Source organism: Rhagoletis zephyria, unplaced genomic scaffold (genome assembly GCF_001687245.7).
Source record: "Rhagoletis zephyria isolate East Lansing unplaced genomic scaffold, Rhagoletis_zephyria_1.1 Rzeph_scaffold_00014, whole genome shotgun sequence".
In the NCBI taxonomy this organism is placed as follows: Eukaryota; Metazoa; Arthropoda; class Insecta; order Diptera; family Tephritidae; genus Rhagoletis; species Rhagoletis zephyria.
The window spans coordinates 227,263-250,589 of NW_016157098.1; the positions used below are offsets into that span (position 1 = coordinate 227,263).

At 34.8% G+C, this 23,327-nt stretch overlaps 1 protein-coding gene across 14 annotated transcripts in view; it reads right to left on the reverse strand.

Annotated features, from left to right (window-relative positions):
* Nucleotides 1-23,327, reverse strand: part of Cadps (calcium-dependent secretion activator 1) — a 390,371-nt gene that overhangs the window by 7,567 nt on the left and 359,477 nt on the right. For 13 of the 14 annotated variants that reach the window (XM_017612170.1, XM_017612176.1, XM_017612251.1 and 10 more), the window contains 2 exons: nucleotides 6,110-6,249; nucleotides 5,427-6,035 (listed from right to left, as the gene is read on the reverse strand). The exons of the other annotated variant lie outside the window; for it this stretch is intronic. In XM_017612170.1, coding sequence (XP_017467659.1) covers nucleotides 5,807-6,035; nucleotides 6,110-6,249 — 369 coding nt within the window. In that variant the 3' untranslated portion in view covers nucleotides 5,427-5,806. Of the gene's footprint in view, nucleotides 1-5,426; nucleotides 6,036-6,109; nucleotides 6,250-23,327 lie in introns of those variants that run through there. 14 annotated transcript variants of the gene reach the window in all.

Here is a 23,327-nt window from a genome sequence, read left to right on the forward strand (position 1 = left end):
AGAGCTGCAAATTTCTGCTGGAAAACTTTTTCCCAGCTAAAACTTGCAAGTGAGAAAATCAGCTGATTACAAACACATGTTTGTAAATAAACAAAAGAAAATATGGCCTTTTTGAGTTATTTTTTGCAAATTTTATAATTAATGCTAGTATACAACGAAAAAGTGAGTAAATTTGTAAGCACAACGTTTGTTCAGTTTATTTTTCGTTAATTTGCTATTAATCTCCAGTTTGTTTACTTTAGTGTGTGCTGACTATGGTTGCCGCATGACATTCTTGGTTTGTACAATACATTTCCTTTAAATATACCAAAATAGATTTAAATGCAGCATGCTGAAATGTTTTTTCGCTGAAGTTTTCGGTTTTGGTAGGTTGATTGTTGAAATGAAAATTTTATCATTTTAAAGCTACATCTGTAGTCATGGGCGTAGCCAGGTAGGGGAAGGGGGGTGCTCGACCTCCCCCTCCCCCATAACTTTCAAATTTTCCTTATATATATATAAAATAGTACCCTGAAATGCCAGTTTAATAGGGTCGAGCCCCCCCTAAATTTCATTCTGGCTACGCCGATGTCTGTACCTATATCTATTAAATTTTGTTTGGATCAATGATGGGTGTTTGGAGGAGATACTCTTGTTTTTGAATGCGTCACCATGTGATATCACAAATAGTTATGAGAAAAATAACTTATTCATTCCGATATAATTAATTTGTATTTTAAAAAGGTTTTCCTTATCCAAAACTATTCAATTGTATAAAATGCCAAATCTGGGGAAAATGTACCAAGCAGAAAATAAATTGCCAAATTAATCACCAGTGGCAACTGTGAATTAATCCGCTGTTTCGAAGTTTGCAAGTTTTTGCAAATTTTGCGTTCTCGTACTTCTGTTGATATTTCGTCTCTTTAAGAGCGAATGCTGCTATATTCTCAGAACTTTTGCTGCTGGAGAATTTTGTCCTCTAAATACGAGTACACACCTGATGACTTACGCTACTTTCGAAATAAACTTCTGATTTGTATACATATATCATTATAAGAAAAAATCTAAGTTAACGAATTTTATTGCATATATTTAATACATATGTATGTACATATCAAACGTTCAATAATGTAGGGAATTAATTCAAAAATTTACGTTTTTGGAGATTTCATCATTCAATTATAAAGCTTGACAAGTAGAATGACTATATTTATCAAACCGATAATTAAACTCACAAAAAATGGCGAAGATATGCGTCTTTTCATCTTTTTTTTGTATACCAACTGCATGAATTAATGATACTTTCATTGTGTTTTCGAACAAATTACAATTTTTAAATAGCGTCACCCGGTTAAATTAATGTCGTACGTTGCCTTTGACGACTTTTGGGAAATCCCGATTGATGTTTGGAATTCAATTTCCCAAAAATGCGACGATGGATTTACTCCAAAGTCTCAGAGAATGTTACGAATTTCTTAACCGATTTTGTTTTTATTGTTTATTATTAATTATTTACAATATGGTTGTAAATATGGTACATTTGGCAAACATTTTATTGGGAAGTCGCGATTGAACGATATATTCTCCATAACGTCTCAGAGAATGTTACTAGTTTACTAATTTCTTAAGTTTCTTTTGTTTTTATTGATTGTTATTAATTATTTTTAAGTTAAACTAAATATGTAGTTAAAATAATTCGGATTTATTGGACATATGTAGGTACATATGTATGTATGTGCCCATAGTTTTGAAAATGGTCTAAGTAATTTCATGACTCTAGCAAATATAGCAAATATTTTGTAAGACGGTTGAAAGACAGTATACGAGATAGTTAATTTATTATTTTTATTATGGCACGAAAGTCTTACAAAAAAACTCCCTTGCCAACTTTCATGGTGAAAAGTTTTCACGATATTTGCAGGATTGACAATTGCTTTACGAAAGGCTTCTGTCCTGCGAGGCACTGTGGTGAGTTGAGAGACAAATGCCAGAACTCCACTTTAAATGGTGCGTTACTGAATGCATTGTGATTAGTTCTGTAGTCATAAACTAATAAACAAAGCTGTTCACCTTTGGGGTGGCAGATATTTGCGTACCTGTGATTTTGTCACGGTTACTCAAAAGTCACGGGTAACTGCTGTGACAACTTCCAAAAAGTCACCGTGACAAACTGTGACAAAGGAACAGTCGCAATGATGTTTTTGTATAGGATTGCGTCTTCCACAATAGGTGCGTTCGTTTAAAATCTCCAGTAAAAACCAACCAACTGCCAAATTCCGGCGAAATGTCATCTGTTCTCTCACAAGAAAAAAATATCCCAAATAGTACGCGAACAGAACATTTCCAGAAACTTGCAAGTTAAACGAACAGCTGATATAATTTTTGTTTACATTCAAAAGTGTAAATTTTAAAACGTACGAAAAGTCATCACAAAGTGTTATACTGACACAGTTTATTGATTAAACAAATAACTACTTATTTCTTACAAGTTTAATTAGTCACATTTTGTAATTTTTAACTTCCAAACCATCAAATTCAATTTTGTGATTTGCGTAAATGCCAACCAGCTGTTTTTGATCAGCTGTTTTCCTGGTGGCAAAAATTTTTCCAGCAGAAACCAGCAGCTTCCCCTCAAAATTAAATGTCACTTTGCTCTCTCAATTTCCCCTACTTTGCAAGTTTTTTGCGTGAGCGAACGCAAAAACTTGTAAGTTTTGGTTAAACATGAACAATTAACAGCTACGCGAACGCAACTAATAACAGTAACAGTCACAGTCGGTGCTACGAAATGTGATTGTGATAAAAGTTGTGTTTTCGTATTCTCCATCAAAAAATATCCAGTAACTTGCCAGTAACCAATTTCGGAGAGTAAGCCAATATTTACTCCCAATGAGTGAAATATGCAAGAAAGTACGAAAACGCAAAACCAGCAAGAAGTTGCTAGTTTTATGAACAGCTGATTAATTTGTTATTTTCCAATGCAATTTTCTTAGAAAACTAGTATTTTCCATCTTATTATAAATTTAAATAGGTTTATATTGTCAATTGCAACTCTAAAGGCACCACAAACAATTATTTTGTTAATGTGAATAACATTAAGCATCATGCCATCAGCTCTTTTTCTTACTAGCAAATAGTTGCTAGTAAAAATTTATCCAGAAAAATCCAGTAAAACTTGCAAGTTCAGCTGTCATTTTTGCTCTCTCAATTTCCCATCTTTTGCTAGTTTCTTGCAAGTTTTTGCGTACGAAAACGACATCCAGTAAAAAACCAGTAAAATTAGTACTGGACTTACTGGATAGTGCATATGCGAACAGGGCTAAAGTAGAAGTCGCAATTACATAACGAGAAACTGAGACCAGTGATGTTAACCTTCTCGTATATGTAAGTAAATGATTCTTGAATCACTTACAGGGCTCTTACGCGATATGTATTTGCACATGTAAATGCTACTTTTTTGCATGTACTCGTTTGTATCATATATTAGAACGCATCAGAAAAGTAGCATTTACATATGGAAATACATATCGTGTAACTGGGCTCTAAGACAACTTGAATAATTATGGGCACATATGTAAGTACATACACTTTATACATAAAAGGGCCGTGTGTGTCTGTCGGTATGTAGTTTAGAAACTCGACAACTACTGAACGGATTTAGTTAAAACTCATAGCATGTGAGTTTAATGCCGCTTATTGTGCATATGGAAAATTTCCCGGAGTCGAGATACCTTTAAATACTCTATTTGAAGTGCGATTTGATTAAAATTAAGAACATATACATTTAACCATGTAAATAGAAATACTCTTACCTAAATTGGTCCTATAGACGTCACTAGAGTCAAGATGTCTCTAAAACCATATTTATTCGATAAGTTCTACTGATGGAAGTACATTTCGCTAGCTTAGAGTGAAAAGTTGCTAAGTCAACTTTTTACAAAAACTCATATTTTGATATAGGAAGCAGGGGATATTACAAATTCATCGTTTCGAAAAGGATTAAGATACTTTATTTTTATTTTTTATCGTTAATATTCAATGAAAGGCAAATTTGTTAAGTCCAAAAGAGGCACCGAAAATCTGACAAAACCAAAGTGATACGAAATCCTTTAATAAAGATCGAATCCTTCTTCGTTTGGAGTTTTTCTTTGCTTTAAACACGCAAAATTTTGTATTAAAAGATTCGCGAAATACTTGAGAGAAAATGAGTATAAAAAGTGTTTTTCCTCTCCTGCAAAATTAAAAAATTTGACCTAGTAATTTTGCACTCGAAGCTATCGATATGCACTTATGTATACAATTTTTAGATACTGTTGATACGGATTCATAACTAGCTATTATTTGAAAGACCCTTGGGTTTTGTTCGCCGGCACTGTCAGTGTTTTTTTGTATTAAAAAAACTTTATTCTAGTACTTGGCGCACTTTATATGCTATTTTTTATCCGATTTTAAAAATCTAATATGATTTTTTTATGAAGATTTATAGACCTTTAAAATGATGATAAAATAAACTGTAGGCTTCACGGACTATAAGAAAGCTATTTTGATGTTGTATGTGACCCCAACTTCAACTTGTTATGTGTTACGTTTCGGACGTATTCCGTTTTGGCTTGCAGCACTGTGTTATTATTCCTCGATAATATTTATTAAGGAGACGGTGCACTCCTGCATAGCTCGCATTTGAAGCATGGACTACCGGGTTGCCAACCAATCGATTTAATAGTTTACGAAATATCCATAATGTCAATTTACCTTATAGCCATGGGCCTTATGTCACCCCACCAATGTACAAATTATGCAGGTCATATCTATAGCACGCCATTTCAAAGTGATATTGTGTGCCACTTATGTTTATTTATTTATTTTTAAGAATTTTCAATTAAAATACAGTTCTTTCTCTAACAAACCCCATATAAACCCAAGTTTAACAATTTGTAGAAAACTTAAAAAAAGTGCAACAAATTTTCACCTAAGTTTCAAACTTTTTTCTCGGAAGTGTTAGAATTTGTTCGAGTGCACAGTTTTTTAGCCACTGCAATTTTAGTCTGATAGCGGGAAAATTCCAAGTGGCTACGAATTACCGTTAATTTTTTAGAATTGTTTTTGTCGCATTGGCTTCCATATAGATAATGAATAAACTCAATTTATTTGTATATGGAAGAAAACCGCAACACCTTTGGCGAAAAAAATTCTAAAAAATCAACGGTAACTTTCAGTCACTTGAAACTTGCACATTATCAGATTAAAATTGATTGGGCTATATAAGTGTGTATTCAGAAAAATTCAAACACTTCCGAGAAAAAAGTTTGAAATATAGGTGAAAATTTGTTGCACTTTTTTGAAGTTTTCTATAAATTGTTAAACTTGGGTTTATATGGGGTTTGTTAGAGAAAGAACTGTATTTTAATTGAAAATTATCAAAAATAAACAATTAAACATAAGTTGCACACAATATCACTTCGAAATGGCGTGCTATAAATATGACCGATACTGTATAATTAGTATAGATAAATCTCATTTTGTATACATGTATAAGTAAGTATATATAATTTTATGTAAACACATGCATACGTTGTATATATGTATGTATGTATATAACTTATGGTGTTAGATTTTTCATATGCCACTTTTATGCGCCTACAAACCCTGCAAACCTTGAACTCTTTACCTAGCGCCCTATTCACTTGTTTGTTATTAAAATAGATACTTGTATGTCTACGCACGATTATATAGGCGCCAACTCCTTTGCGCTTGTTCTTTGCAGTTTCTGTTTTGGCTTGTGTTGCCAATTTGTTTTATTCTCCTTTCGTTTCATGTGTTTTTGTCTTTAAAACCAACCTCCACCTCCCAGCTTTGAGCTAAGCCCACCAATACCCTTGCCCAGCAAATTGCCAACCCGACCAGCCACAACGTTTGTTACGGCCGCTGCTTGAGCGGCGGCAATCTTCGGTTTTGGTATGCCGCGATTTGCGCCGCCACCGCTGCCACTGCCGCCAACCTCGCCTTCGCCAGTGCCATCCTCGTCTCCGCCCTCGCCTTTCGTGGCATCCACGTTGCTGCAGTAAAAACAATAACAATTTCAAGCTATAACTATGGGGTTTTTCAATAAATTTCCTCCTTAATAACTTACTCGTCACACTCAGCGACATCAGGCATGGTGAGCGCGCACGTTGCTTCCTCAGTGGCCATGCGTTGGGCAACAGTTTGATATGCTTTGGAATTGAGCTTGTCCTCCAATACACCTTGTAGCTCAAAATCTGAATAGATTTTCTGTAAATAAAAACAAAATGAATGGATATTTGATTAGATATATTAAATACATGTAAGTTGTGCAGAGTCCGGCCAAGTTCTAAGAGGCGTAAAAAGTTTAAAAGACTCCATTAATACTCCAGTTAAAAAAGCGTCCGCTTATGGCTGGTTTCCTCAATTCGACCCAAACTTTGGACATATTCAGGGGAGAAGCTGCCGAGTGTTTGCACTTGCCGATAACGTTACACTAATGGTGAGGGGTAGATTTCTGGATCTCTTGTAAATATGATGTAATAAAAAATTTCTTTAAGCTTGTGGAGTGGACGGATAGCAGTAGTTTCGCCGTAGATAGAGTAATTATTGAAGTACTTGGGCTCTGCTGTAAAATCTGTCAAAGAAGTCTAGCATTGATTTAAAACAGATGTTGAATGCATCAGTTGTGCTGTTGTACTACTACCAGAGAGCCATGCGCATTTAAGCCTATAAGAAAAGGTAAAACTACTTAAGCCCCTGCCAGATAAAACTTTGTGGCTTTGAGCGACGCAAGGTATGCCACAATGAACGCCACAAGATCAATTTTGTACAGCTTGTTTACTGGTGAAAATTGCTGTGCGTCTTATAACTATATTTATATAAGCAATAGTTGTGTTTTCGTATTCTCCAGCAAAAAATATCCAGTAACTTGCCAGTAACCAAATTTCGGAGAGCAAGCCAATATTTACTCCCAATGAGGGAAATATGCAAGAAAGTACGAAAACGGAAAGCCAGCAGGAAGTTGCTAGTTTTATGAACAGCTGATTAATTTGTTATTTTCCGATGCAATTTTCTAAGAAAGCTAGTATTTCCCATCTTATTATATATTTAAACAGGTTTATTTTGTCAATTGCAACTCTAAAAGCACCACAAGAAATTCTTTTGTTAATGTTAATGCCATCAGCTTACTAGCAAATAGTTGCTAGTAAAAATTTATCCAGTAAAAATCCAGTAAAACTTGCAAGTTCAGCTGACATTTCTGCTCTCTCAATTTCCCCTCTTTTGCTAGTTTCTTGCAAGTTTTTGCGTACGAAAACGACATCCAGTAAAAAACCAGTAAAATTAGTACTGGATTTACTGGATAGTGCGTATGCGAACAGGGATAATGTAATTAAATGTTATGTTTCAGCATCAAAACTCGATATCGAAGGAAAAAAATTAAACCAGCTGATGGTCAACGCCCGCAAAAAGATGGAAGTTGATCCCCTTTTCGCTTCGCGCTGCAACTAAACGATTTATGTGGCATGCTTCGTGCATTTTCATACATTTCATCTTATCTGGCAAAGCGGACCTCTCACGCAAAGCGAAGCAAGGGGTTTTATATGGCATAGCCTTTAGGCAGAAAGAGCGTGTGCAACCAAGAATGATAGAATACAAGATTGCGCCGTCCTGGGCGTTGACATTTGTGTACCACAAGTAAACAAAGAATAGAGCGAAAAGAAGAACGAGTTAAAACTTCCAAAACAGTTCACTTTACAGCGAAAAACGTGTTTTAATTTAGCTAAACGCGAAAATATTGCATTTTTCACCTAATCTATTAGAGAATAGGTAACATTTTAGTGCACTCCATTGCTTTGCAATTGAGGCTGCTTCAGCAAACGTTTTAGTGCACTCCATTGCTTTGCAATTACGACTGCGGCAGCATCTCCGCGGGATTGATTAGTTAACTTGCTAATGGAGGCTGCTTGGAGCAGAAGCACACTCATTGTGAGGAAATGCTGTTAATGTAATAATAAAGAAACATTTCGGGAACGGCTTTGCCGTGCCCTATGTACACAAAATGCAGCGATTCGTCCCAGCGCTACACTTGCATCTACGCATCTTGCATCTTGACGGTTGTCGCAATTTAACACACAGCACTTCATTTTATTAGTTTTTACGCAGTCTTCAACTCAAAAATCACTCACAAATTGCAAATTAACACAATTTAAACTGATTTTTCACATATAATTAAATTTCTCTCTCGCTGATTTGTAAACAAAGGTTTGTTTACAAGTTACCACAACTGTCAAAATCGGCAAAACCAAAGTAGCGGTACCACTGACGGCGCCACCTCTGTTCGCTGCACCGTGGTGTGCAACGGGAATCTGTGGAGTACCTAACACCACGTCAACTTAACAGCTGCCTGCTGATATTAAAAGCAAAGCTTCTGCAGCAAAGGCAGCTTCTATACACAATTAACTACATATTAGAGACTTCGACTTCAGCTGTGGGGATACACAGGCAGAGTGATTCGAATGTGAGTAGGGTGCTAAACAGGTTCCTCCAAGCTAGTTTAGTGATAGAGGGGAGGTCTCGAACAGGTCCCGCCATAGACAAAATTTTCGCCGGAAAGTAGCTTGATTTTCAAGCCATGGCGGGGGCAGTTTTGCCACGAATGACGCTTCCACTCCTTTAAGTACTGGGTTTAGCCAAGGATATTGTGGCGTCGTTGAATTCGAGTATCCGATGCAAGACCGGAATCGGACAATCCCACACCTGCGACCGCCACGCTCAGACTCTCTGCCGGAGCAGTAGTACTCTTGCTCATCATTCTTCGTCGAGGAGGTATTGGGGAGGAAGTAGAGACTACGTGCCGCAAAATATGATTTCAACACGAGTGGGGGAGTTTTGCCACGAATGACCAGTGTGTCCAGATTGTATAAAAAGAACAGAGCCATTTCTGAAAAAAAATTCGCCAAAAATCACCCTTTTTTAATTCATGAAATCCGCTTAACAAAACTCTTATTTTAAAAATGAGATCATGTTACAACATAGTATTTAAAACCAAAAACGAATATAATACCTTCAGGGTAATAATAAATAGCACAAATCACTTATATACATGTAGAATTTAGGAGACGAGTCTTTTAATTTTACTAAATGTTTATTAAAATTTGTAATATAGTTGTACATTTATTAGAAATGAGTAATTTAGACTTTCAAATTAATCTCAAGTAGTTTTAATTACACGTGTAATTTTTAGTCATGTATTTGATGTGCCGCGCGTGGGCTTTTAACTTCAACTGTCCATTGTTCGCTGTAGCGTCATTGTGCTCGTCTCTTTCGTTCAATTGTCATTCGGCTATTCGTCAAATGAGAGTGCCAGTTTAGGGTTGCTTATTTAACCTGCATCCATCGTTTGTATTGTGGCGAATACTGCGGCAACGCGAAGCGAACAACGAGAAAACGGCAGAATGTTCGAGGATTGAGGTAGAATGTTCGACAGTGAGAAACGTTACGTGGATGAATACTGCGAACAGCGATAGAATGAGAGAATGAGCCATAAACTTGCCATGAGTGCGGGCGCAGGTATATAAAGTCGCAGCGAAGTAAGTTAGTTGAAAGTCAGCAAGAAACCAAATAAGTCAGTCAGGTGCGAGTTGTGAAACAGAGATAAATTGTGTTGGCAAGTTTTGTAAAGCGTTGTAATTACTTTAACGAGTATTGAAAAGTGTTGTTATTGGATTGTTGTAAATTGTTTGTCGTACAATAAAGTTATTTGTACTGAAATTTGGTTATCTTAAGCGTTTATTTAACAATCCAGCTATACGAATCGAAAGGATTTTGGTAAATCCGTCAAGTAGTCAAGGATAATCGTAACAGAATCAAATTGATGCAAATTTAGAAAACATTAAAATATTAAGAAAAATATTTAATGTTTTGAATTAGTTTTTGCGACAAATGCGTATAGACCTATCAAGCAGTTGGTCATTAATAAGAAATGAAAAAAGGTGACAAGTGTTTCTTAACACAAAATATTTTTATTGCTGATATTGAGAAGTTACAATAGATGCAGAATAAAACTCTCTGCTCAGTTCGCAATGCACCCGGAAACTGTTAAACAGTTTTCGGTAAAAACGAAAAATGTTCATTGAATTTTTCAACCACCAACAACATATATAAGCCAAGATAGATTTTCATAAGCCAATATAATTATGTTGGCTAAATCTTCCATACAAATAGCTTAAACTTCTGTCAATTAAAACACGCTTATTGTGTGTATGTATGTACCTATTAAACGTATTTTATAATTAATCGCGTGTGGTATACTTAATATAATATAAGTTATTAAATTAAAATCATTATAAAAATACATGCGTAAAAATTTTGATATTAAATCTTAATATATGTATGTATATTCGTGAAATAAATAATGAAAATCATTTAGTTTTGCAATCGCTGCTTACAAAATAAAATATTATATCATATTGGTTCAAAAAACTTTAAAAATCTTTCTTTATAAAAGTTAGTTTGTAGATTGCGATAGCTGAACAGCTATCGAACGCAAATTGCGATAGAAGAAGCAGTTTGGCTTTCGTTCACGCATTACAGAGTGCCTGAAATGCGAAAAGGGCAATTTTCAATGCGCTTGTTCGCATTGTAGGGTGCCAATATTCCCAATTTTCGCAAATTTGCTATCGCATCGCATTACAGAGTAACCCCCCAGTTTAGCGCGAAACTTCACTATTGGAAAACGACAGTCGAAAAGTTTTTACGAGTATATTAAAACTGTTTAATAGAAAACAACGGGACTTTCCTTTGTTTGTTCATAATTGTGATGCCATTAACAAAGTACAGCTAAATGGCTACTAACTCCGGGCAACCACCATATCTAACCTAACACGAATTAAGCCTAATATCGATTCTACAATGGGCGCGTTCATAAGACGTAGCTGTTTAGCTCAACAGCTAGGAAACTGCTGGCAACTGTTGGACCCAACAATTACGTCTTAGAAACGGCTTGATGAATATGCTGTCAAATAAACAGCTGATAAATGTAAACAAATGAAATTGCAATAAATAGAGATAATTGCGCCAATGCACAGTGGTCAATAAATGGAATTTAATGTTCATAATTCACTGGAGCCTTCATTTCTCAACCGATTTGATTAATTATTTTTTTAAATGAAAGCTAATAAAAAAAGTTTTTTTTTTGTTTTCAGTTTTTATAAAAATTTTGGGTATACAGTTTTATAGATTACTAAATTTTAGTATAGTAAAGTGCAAGTTGCGAGTCGCTAAGAGTTCGCGTTGATTTTTAATAATTTTTTCGCTAACATTTCGAGCACATCTGCATGCTAAATGGGAAATAAAAGCGTTTGTTATGTTATTAAAAATCAACGCGAACTCTTAGCGACCTTCAACTTGCACTTTATTATACTAAAATTTAGTAATCTATAAAACTGCATACCCAAAATTTTTACAAAAACTAAAAACAAAAAAAATACTTTTGGTATCCTTTTTTTATAACATTTCAAATTATTACTTTTTAATTTTTTTTTGTTTTAGGAGAACCCTACAATTGTTTTTAACTAGTTTTTATTATGAAACTTTTATTAGCTGGAACAGGAGAATCGGTCTTTTTCAAAATTGGCGCAATTTCTGGACTTTGCACTAAAAAATTTAATACAAACAAATAAAAATTCGAAAACTGGGCTCAACTAGTCTCTTGCAAATTTTATTAGCTTTCATTTAAAAAAATAATTTATCAAATCGGTTGAGAAATGAAGGCTCCAGTGAATTGTGAACATTAAATCCCATTTATTGACAACTGTGCGATGGTGGAATTCAACGCTGAGCTGCCGCCGTTTTGAAAAAATCGTTCAATGTTATAATGAATTAAACAGTGTATATAGCAAACATCTTAAAAAAATATATTTAGAAACGTGGTATTATTATAAAATATTTTAGTTACTTAATCACATCAGTAATATAAAATATAATAAATTTGTTTGCAACTGCCTCCTGACAAAGCGGCGTTGAATTTAATATAAGCGGCGTAAATATTTTCGATCAGCTGTTTATGCTAAGCCCAACACGTTGAGTTCAGGTAGCGTAATAATTTTCCGCTGGAAAAAATGGCGGACAGTTGCCAACTGTTGAGCTGAGCGGAACTACTCAACTGTGGGTTTCTAAGACAAATAGCCAACGGTGAGGCAACAGCTACGTCTTATAAACGCGCCCAATAGCGCAGTGGCAGTGGCAGTGACAGTTTTTAACACGCAGTATCAGTTCGAAAAACTGCCGCTGCCACTGCCACTGCGCTATTGTAGAATCGCTATAATAAAGCAGCTATGCCCAAGTGTATGCAATTTGTGCGATTTTTTTGGGTACATTTGACAGCACTAAAGCTCTTTTCGTTTGCGAGCTGAAGGGCTGGACATAGCTGTTATAATGCAATGATCTAGAAGGCGGTTTTCAACTTATTTTGGATCTTATAAGCTCTCTTAAGGGTGGTATTATCACTTGCGAAGCGAAAAAATTTGGCGAAGCGAATGGTTTGGCGAACGCAACTAAAATATACATTAAAAGTGTTCGCTTGTACCAGCTTGTGCAAGTTCTTTGCATCGCGAACACTCTTAATACCTTCTCTGCCTCTTAATTCGCTTCGCTAAACTGTTGGTTTCGCCAAATTAATTCGTTTCGCCAGAAGTGTTGGTACATGTAGGGAAAATTCTCTACCCGTAGGTATTTTAATCGAAAAAAACTAGTGTAGGGAAAAGAAGGACAGATTTTTAGAAACAAGTTGAATTTCGGGATTTTTCGAAAAATCGAAATTTTTATGTAAAAAAAATTATTTCACTCAAAATCCAAACATGCAGATAAGATCATGTTTTTTTCAAACTATCGTCTACAGCTAATTTTTACACAAACTGGCGCGTGTTCATTTTGTACATTTTCATCAGTTTTGGAAAATTTGCGTTATTGTACACTTTTTTAGGGTAAGTTGTTTCAATGCCACACTCCATATGATATTTCACGAGCATTACAGCTACATATGAAATTTTTACACAACATAGAAGAAGCTGTGGATTGGATTATGACACTAATGAAGTAAATGAGCGATATTTACATACATATATGTATTTAGTCCTGTGGAAAAACGACACAACTCAAAGCAAAACGACCCTCAATCCGGTTAAGGGCTCATGTCTTTAATCCATGTGTAATCCTAACTAAGGTAAGGTGTAAGGATTACTAATGTAAGTAGTAAGGATTAGACATCGATTAGACAAAAATTAAATACATGAGCCCGGGTTAAGTGCTCTTTTTTAGTTGTGACGTTATTCCAGAGAACCATTGCTCAGTGTCCGTGCAGAAAAAGCTAGGTGGATAAAATTATTTACGGATCGTTTTAATGTATATTTAAGATGTTGATTTCCGATATGCCATACGTTTTTTCAGATTGGTTCTTGTGTGGGAATTATTGCGAATTTTGCAAAATGTTTCGGTTGCTGAAATTGGAATCGCTATATTTTCCATCACCACTAGAAAAATTTATTTATGCAAACGAGTATGGACTAGGGATGCAAACGATATCCGGATATTAGCTATATCGATGATTTTTTGGTCGATCCTGATATTTTTATCGCGATGTTTTGAAAACCGATATTATCGACATAGGAGATATTTTTTTTCGATACTAGAATATTTTTATTGGACGAACTTTTTGTTTCGTATATACGCTTTTTTGATAACTTGTTAATAACAAAATCGAATACTTACTATACACAGCGTTGTAACTGATTACTTGCAAAAAGGAATCGCTCAAAACATTTTAACGCTTAAAAGAGTTAGCAACTGAAGATCTGTCTATTTTTGATGTTTTCCTTTAAACAAACTCGTTTTTTGTCAATGTTATTGTGGCTTGTTAACATTTTATTTTTTATTTTTTAAAATAGCGGCAAATCAGCTGCACTTGATAGTAGTTGGTTGAATAAGGAAAATGAATTAGCAACAAGAGTTTACGGGATGTACATAGCTCAGTGGTTAACGCTTCTGACTTTGAACATCGAATTCGCAGGTTCGATCCCTGCTGAAGTCTAGAAAAAAGAAGTCTGATGAGGAGATGTGGTGATCTCCGAAATAGTGCTATAACTTCTACCGCTTAGACTTTGTTGCTTTTTCAATTTTTCCTAATAAACAATCGTGGTACAAAGCTCAATAAAAATATTAAAAAACTCGTTTTTTGTTTGAATTGTTTTATTTTAACATTTAAAGAATTGAGAGTGATGCTTCAAAGGAATATATCGTTACCTAAAGGTGACAAGGTGTCAAACGCATTTTTTGAAATGAAGAGACGAAAAATCGATGTAGTTTCGCATTATCGTTAGGTAGCGATACGTATAAAATTGTATGCACTATATATTTATGCATAGCAAATTACATACGTTCATGTGAATGAAAAAATCCTAAAAAAAATCTTAAACCGATATTCAATGTCGATAGGGTATCAATATTTTCCGGTCGATGTATCGATGTATCACCAATATCGATGATTTTATGAGCGATATTGCATCCCTAGTATGGACGCTTCGAGCACGCGTGCTTTTATTTACGCCTACTGCGTGAGTTATATTAAAAAAAAAAAAACAAAGGAGTATTTTAGTTCATTTGTTTTACAGGTTGTACATCGAACAGTTATCATAGTAACTAGTCTGGCCTTTAATTTGGTAAAAGCCCCGCAGCTATACAATAACACATATTTGTGAAAAATATGAGAAACCATTTCGATATCCTTTATGTTGTAAGATGCCATTTGATAGAGGCTAGGTTAGGTTATACTGGCAGGCCGAAGGCAGGCAGATACCCCTTTATAAAAATCCTTGAATGAATTTTGTCCACCTAACTTGTTCCACGAGACGCACTGTGCATCGATATGTACACATACAACACAATATTATAGTAAATTTTCAAAACAGTGACCCTTCCGTGTTTTATACGGTAAAACTTTTTCGGTCTTCCTTTAATGTTATAAGGAATTATTAGATAAAAATTGTAGGGAATTTCGTTGGGAAACATTTTTAAATGCGTAGGGAAAAGTGGGGATTTTATTTTTGTTGAGTGTGGATTTTCCAAAAAAAAAGTATGTACCATCACTGTGCGCCAGTGATAAAACCACCCTAAAACAAGAGTAGAACCTTCGCGAGCAGGAGTCAAAAATTCTACAATCCTCAATAAACTAATGATATGATTCAACAAACTGAAGACTTTATTAATTTTTTATAGGTATGTATATTGAGCGCTGATTGGTCATTGCGCAGAATCGCAGATACAGAATTTTATATTGCATTATTTTGTTGCCGAAGATTTATTTTACACATCAATATACGCGACGCACACTACAGCCGAAATCCAAAAGTGCGCACTATGGTCTGGAACTCATTATTTTTGGCGTAAATTCAAAAAAAGTTTTAACTAATCTTAAAAAATGAGGTACGCAGTATTAATGGAGATATTTCAGGGGCCCAAAATATGCTAAAAATAAATTTGATATGGTAACCCTGTTCTATTTATAAGCTGCCGAAAATTATACCTCTGAAGCAACAACAAACTTGTGAACAGTTGTGTGAAAGAAACGAACTGTGTGATAATAGTTAGTAAACAAAGTAAATTTGCAATGGAAAACAATTTTCTATTTTTGAACTGAATAAAAAAATGTGGTTTATTGTGTAATATCTGTATGGGGCGGTGTTTCGGGTAATAACATTTTTAACGTCAAAATTTGGTATTTGCCAGCGTTTTGTGGAGTAAAAGTTGTATGTATTGTCCAAAATTGTTGAAGATTTTTATGTGAGGTTAAAGTGGAGAGTCTGCTCTTTGAAATCATGTGTGTGGGCCTTGCCCGTTTTTGTCCCATTTAAAAATATTGGTAATTTTCAGCAACATTTGAATTCCAACACAAAAAAATACTTCTTTTGGATTGGGTTTTTAAAAATTTGGTAATCTATATATATAAATGTAAATGTCTGTTTGTTTATTATCTTATAACTTTTGAACCACTACACGGAACCGTACGAAACTTTGCCCACTTATTTGCTTTTACCCCCAGAAGGTTATAGGTATGGTTTTGTTTGCAAATATGGTGTCAATTTTGCGAGGGGGCGTGGCACCTCCTATAGGGCTGCAAATTTTTAATCAGCTATAACTTCGGAGCCATAAGTCACATGAACTTGAAATTTGGTGTGCAGACAAATCTATGGTAGGTGCTTATAGTAAGGTTTATATAAATGAGTAAAAACACCTGCAGTGCCAAAAAATTATTATTTCATTTCATTCCATATTTGTATAAAGACGTGGGGTGAAACCCGCGGGTAAAAGCTAGTAATGAAATAAGTTTTGAAAAAAAGATGAAATAAGAAAGACAAATACAAAACTTTTTGGCATATGCCAACGAAAAGATATCAAAATGCTATCGTATGGTAAATAGATTTATGTACAGAGAAATATCCCCAGTGGGTTTCCGGAAGTACCATCATTGAACTTTATGAGAGTGATTTTGAAAAACCCTGTTCAAGTAAAATAGGACGGCCTAAGATCAATTATAAAAATAACGACGTTTATTTAATGATTCATGCGACTAGTATTGCGGAATAAAATATTAAAAAAACAGCGATTTAGCTAGTGATGGGCGAGTCCGAGATGTTTAGACGATCTAGGGAATCGCCATCGTTGCAAAATTAAAATCGAGTCAATAATCGACTCGCTGCCCGACTGTACAATAGGGTGGTCCAAAAATGCATGTGAAAAAGTAAAGTCGGAATTTGTATGCCCTCACCCCCTAGGATTGTTCTATACCGAAAAAATATACCCCTATTTTTTTATTTTGAAATCAAAAAATATTTAGAGGGCGCTCAAAGCGCCCAAAGTTTTCCATGTATTTTGCATATGCAGGAGATTCCCAATAATAATACCCAATTGTTTATTTAACCAAAACCTACAAAAAACCCGAAAAATGCAATGGGTGGACCAATAAAAAATCGTTAGTATTAAAAAATGGTTAAATAAACCATTGGGTATCATTACTGAAAGTCTCCTGAGGAGAACCAGAGTTTTCCGATCGAAAAATATTGATTTTCAAGAACTATTTCTACGAAAAGTTGTTTTTTCCCATATAAAAATACATGGACAATTTTAAGCGCCTTGAGCGACCTCAAAATATTTTTTGATTTCAAAATAAAAAATAGGGGTATACTTTTTTCGATATAGAACAATCCTAGGGGGTGGGAGCATTACAATTCCGACTTTACTGTTTTTGGACCACCCTACTGTACAATCGAGATGTTTTTCGATTGTTTCGAGTCGACTGACTTATCACCGACGAGATCGTGTGAATTCAATCGATAGCTTTCGTTGCCGTGTGCAGGTGTGTGTTAAGTAATTTTCTTTATTGTTAAAACTGCAAATATTCGAGCGTTATTAATATACATATATATTTACATATCGCATACATTTCGAAAAATCAAAGACAGTGAATTGGACAGTAAATTGGACAATTCGGTCATGTCTGGGTTAATTTGAAAAAAGAGGCAAGACAAAATCGCAAAAAACCGCAGAATTATGAAATAGTGGTTTGTTTTTGGATATTTTAGTAAAATTCACGCAAAACGACACTAACGGCGGTTGATGAAAGATCTATTGTCTTTATAATTGTCTGGGGGCCTATTTTACACAAAAATTTGACAACTAATACATATTCTCAATTATCTTTTCTCAAATTGTCTTATGTAAACGCAGCGTGAAACATCTCGGTGGTTCTCTGCCGCAGACTCTGGCAACGAATTGCCAATCGCGTTTAACATTCGATAACAATCAGTCAAAACATCTCGGACTAGCTTGTGGAACATGGCAGTTTTATTTCAACCTACATGCTATCGATTTTTATAAGAAAAAAATGGAATAATTCCAAATAATACATATTTATCATAACTACGAAAAAGCAAATTAGCATATCCTTGTTGGTTGGTAAACAAATAAATTATATAATGATAGTAAACATTGGGAGTACAAGCTCCGTTATTGTTTTGCCTCTTTTTTCAAATTAACCAAGACGTGATCGAATTGTCCAATTTACTGTCCAATTCACTGTCTTCGAAAAATCAAAGACAGCGACGAGGACGATGAGAGAAGTGTGAATGTATTAGTGAAAAAGTGTGAACCCAGTGGGAAAATGTAATGTATAGTTATCAAAAAAATAATCAGTAAAACAACCCTTTTCACATTCAAAAATGCATTTTTTTCCCCAGGGCGATGTCCTAAGAAAAGTGGGGCATTCAATTTTGCATTACCTAGTATCGAGAAATGAATGTGTTTTAATATGAAATTTTTGGAAATTTTTGAATACATTAGAATGCTGATTACATAATTAGCAGTAATATTATCGAGAACGCATAAGAAATACATTATATTATTTATCACACATGTAATGCATTACTACTTTTCCGACTGGGAAATTCCCCATATTAAAACACATTCATTTCTCGATACTATGTAATGCAAAATTGAATGCCCCACTTTTCTTAGGACATCGCCCTGGGAAAAAAATGCATTTTCGAATGTGAAAAGGGTTGTTTTACTGATTATTTTTTCTATTACTATACATTACATTTTCCCACTGGGGTATCGCTATTGTGTTGGCAAAATTGTCTCATGTAAACGTGTTAACAACCGCTGGCTGAGATTATTTGGTCGATTGTTAGCGAATATGTTACTTCAGCTTAAGTACGACTATTTTCGAGTGGCAATTCGTCTACGAGAGAAAATAACGAGAACAATCGAGACAACCGACTAAAACATCAGTAGATTTAGCATTTATTTAAAAAAAGTGCGTCTTCTTCAACACAACAAAGCGAAAACTGGTTTCCTCTAAACTAGGGATGCACAGCAGAGGTGCACGCAGTCGACGTCGCGGGCAAACTGCGAGCAGCGATTTAGCTAGTGATGGGCGAGTCCGAGATGTTTAGACGATCTAGGGAATCGCCATCGTTGCAAAATTACAATCGAGTCAATAATCGGCTCGCTGCCCGACTGTACAATAGGGTGGTCCAAAAATGCATGTGAAAAAGTAAAGTCGGAATTTTTATGCCCTCACCCCCTAGGATTGTTCTGTACCGAAAAAATATACCCCTATTTTTTTATTTTGAAATCAAAAAATATTTAGAGGTTGCTTAAAGCGCCCAAAGTTTTCCATGTATTTTATATGGGGAATAAACAACTTTTCGTGCAAATGGTATAGAATTCTTAAGAACAAATATTTTGCAAGCGGAAAACTCTGTTTATATGCAGGAGATTCCCAATAATAATACCCAATTGTTTATTTAATCAAAACCTACAAAAACATCGAAAAATGCAATGGGTGGACCAATAAAAAATCGTTAGTATTAAAAAATGGTTAAATAAACCATTGGGTATCATTACTGGAAGTCTCCTGAGGAGAACCAGAGTTTTCCGATCGAAAAATATTGATTTTCAAGAACTATTTCTACGAAAAGTTGTTTTTTCCCATATAAAAATACATGGACAATTTTGAGCGCCTTGAGCGACCTCAAAATATTTTTTGATTTCAAAATAAAAAATAGGGGTATACTTTTTTCGATATACAGTATATTTTGCTTAGCTGCACATCCTTCTTTGCACGAAAAACTTGTGCACGTAACCGAAAAAGGCACTTAAGCGAATTTTCTTTACTACTTCAATGAGGAAGGTATCCGAATCCCTATGAAACCAAATATTGGCGGAGCACTTACCATGTAGAAATTACTGCAAGCGAAATTTTTACCGAAAGTTATCTAATTATCTATATAACTACATAAATTGATAGCCATTTTCGTTGTTCTGCGAGATGAGCAAAATAAATAAAAGGTTGTAAAATTAGGTAATTGTAGAGCCAGTGCAGGTAAACGTAATACTTTCATTGATAATTGATACTAGTCGCACAATTTTTAAGGCAGGTATTGCCAATGTGCAGGTATGTTGAATGCATCTATCGGAGCAGTTTCCTTATAAATGTTAAAAATAATGCTTTTGATGCGCATTTTGGGGTAGGTATCTTAAATGTGCACTTTAGCATAGAGGCAGCAAAGCAAAATAGACTGTAGAACAATCCTTGCGGGTGGGAGCATTACAATTCCAACTTTACTGTTTTTGGACCACCCTACTGTACAATCGAGATGTTTTTCGATTGCTTCGAGTCGACTGACTTATCACCGACGAGATCGTGTGAATTCAATCGATAGCTTTCGTAGCCGTGTGCAGGTGTGTGTTAAGTAATTTTCTTTATTGTTAATACTGCAAATTTTCGAGCGTTATTAATATACATACATATTTACATATCGCATACATTTCGAAAAATCAAAGACAGTGAATTGGACAGTAAATTGGACAATTCGGTCATGTCTTGGTTAATTTGAAAAAAGAGGCAAGACAAAATCGCAAAAAATCGCAGAATTATGAAAAAGTGGTTTGTTTTTGGATATATTAGTAAAATTCACGCAAAACGACACTAACGGCGGTTGATGAAAGATCTATTGTCTTTATAATTGTCTGGGGGCCTATTTTACACAAAAATTTGACAACTAATACATATTCTCAATTATCTTTTCTCAAATTGTCTTATGTAAACGCAGCGTGAAACATCTCGGTGGTTCTCTGCCGCAGACTCTGGCAACGAATTGCCAATCGCGTTTAACATTCGATAACAATCAGTCAAAACATCTCGGACTAGCTTGTGGAACATGGCAGTTTTATTTCAACCTACATGCTATCAATTTTTATAAGAAAAAAATGGAATAATTCCAAATAATACATATTTATCTTAACTACGAAAAAGCAAATTAGCATATCCTTGTTGGTTGGTAAACAAATAAATTATATAATGATAGTAAACATTGGGAGTACAAGCCCCGTTATTGTCTTGCCTCTTTTTTCAAATTAACCAAGACGTGACCGAATTGTCCAATTTACTGTCCAATTCACTGTCTTCGAAAAATCAAAGACAGCGACGAGGACGATGAGAGAAGTGTGAATGTATTAGTGAAAAAGTGTGAACCCAGTGGGAAAATGTAATGTATAGTTATCAAAAAAATAATCAGTAAAACAACCCTTTTCACATTCAAGAATGCATTTTTTCCCCAGGTCGATGTCTTAAGAAAAGTGGGCATTCAATTTTGCATTACCTAGTATCGAGAAATGAATGTGTTTTAATATGAAATTTTTGGAAATTTTTGAATACATTAGAATGCTGATTACATAATTAGCAGTAATATTATCGAGAACGCATAAGAAATACATTATATTATTTATCACTCATGTAATGCATTACTACTTTTCGGACTGGGAAATTCCCCATATTAAAACACATTCATTTCTCGATACTATGTAATGCAAAATTGAATGCCCCACTTTTCTTAGGACATCGCCCTGGGAAAAAAATGCATTTTCGAATGTGAAAAGGGTTGTTTTACTGATTATTTTTTCTATTACTATACATTACATTTTCCCACTGGGGTATCGCTATTGTGTTGGCAAAATTGTCTCATGTAAACGTGTTAACAACCGCTGGATGAGATTATTTGGTCGATTGTTAGCGAATATGTTACTTCAGCTTAAGTACGACTGTTTTCGAGTGGCAATTCGTCTACGAGAGAAAATAACGAGAACAATCGAGACAACCGACTAAAACATCAGTAGATTTAGCATTTATTTAAAAAAAAGTGCGTCTTCTTCAACACAACAAAGCGAAAACTGGTTTCCTCTAAACTAAGGATGCACAGCAGAGGTGCACGCAGTCGACGTCGCGGGCAAACCACATTATAGACAGTAACCAACCTTTTTGGGTTGTTGTTGTAGTTATATTCACTCCTGAGGAAGGCACGGGGTTGTGTGCTGCTATTTAATGGCCTTCCTCAGACTTTTTCTTAGATTTCAGGGTTGTGTGCTGTATTATTATTAGATAAATAAATTTAAGTATTTGTCAAAAACCAAACAAACGCTCGTGCGAAAGCTCTATTTTTGTGTATTGTTAAAATTCATACATGGCGTACTTATTTTTTTGTGGACTTTATGTTACTTGAGAATTTAGGCAACGTGCGAGCTGCCAGGTTCTGTTATCAATATAATTAACACAAGCTTTTCCGAGTGGTTGCCTTTCAATAAAAAGAATAAACAAATATTCGCAAATAAATTGGATTTATTTTATAACTGACAACTAACGCTTTTTGTTTTTTTCTCCATTTTAATTTTGACTCCTTATTACCGCCAACAACTTTATGTGTATACATATTTACAAGCTGTCAAAATTTTGCGTAGTCCCACGAGCTAGGTAAAAACTATGGCATTCGTATTCACAACGAGAAATCTCAAAATTTTTGTTTGGTCTTTCCAAATTTTCTCTTTTTAATCAATTGGCAATGGCCATGTCAATTAGTAGAAAAGTTCCATGTTGAAAACACTTTTTATTATGGCGAGAAAATTTTACATTTCTGCTGTGCCAATTCGTAACTTTTTACTGTTGGAAATTTTTGACAGTTGCTCTGGTTCAAAAGAAGTTGAGCAATTAAAATCAGAAATTATACAAAAAAGACTTGTCTTTACTGACATTTATTCTTCTAGAACTAAAAGCCATGAATTTATTAGACGCCTTAGTAATAAAATCAAACCATCAGGCCGGGTTGAAAATTTTCATTCACCTCATAGTTAACAAAAATTTACAATCCGTAGTACTTTTCTATCAATTCGCAAATGCGTTTAATTTAAATCGTTTAGAAAATGCGTCATTTATGTATACCATTTTATGCGGAATTATTCAATAAATTTCGTTTTACACCATACTTTTTGAAACTATTTGGAGTTAATTATTTTTTGTTTCTTAAAAGCAACCCTGCGTGGTTGGAAGGCGTGTGTACCATTAATTTCATCCCTAGCATATTCATCCCCGAGGAAGGCAGTCTCCAAATTCACCGAAGGTTGTTTACTGGTTATATTGTGGGGCAAACTGCGAGCACGCGAGTGTGCTAGGCGAGGTGAAGTGAGCTGTACGGAGATAGCAACGTATACATATTAACCACTACACACTTATTTTCAAGTAAAAATGCGTGTATGTATGTGTACTTTTGCGCAAACGAGGCAGTGTGGCATCAGGCCACCAGAAAAAGCCAATTTTTCCAAAACAAAAGCGCCAAGTTTTTATTATCATGTTTAATAATTTTTTTGATTCAATAAAAAATGTATATACATATCCATTTCCTCACGTTTTTATTGATAAATTAATTTCAATACATTTATAACAACGCAAAACATATTTAATT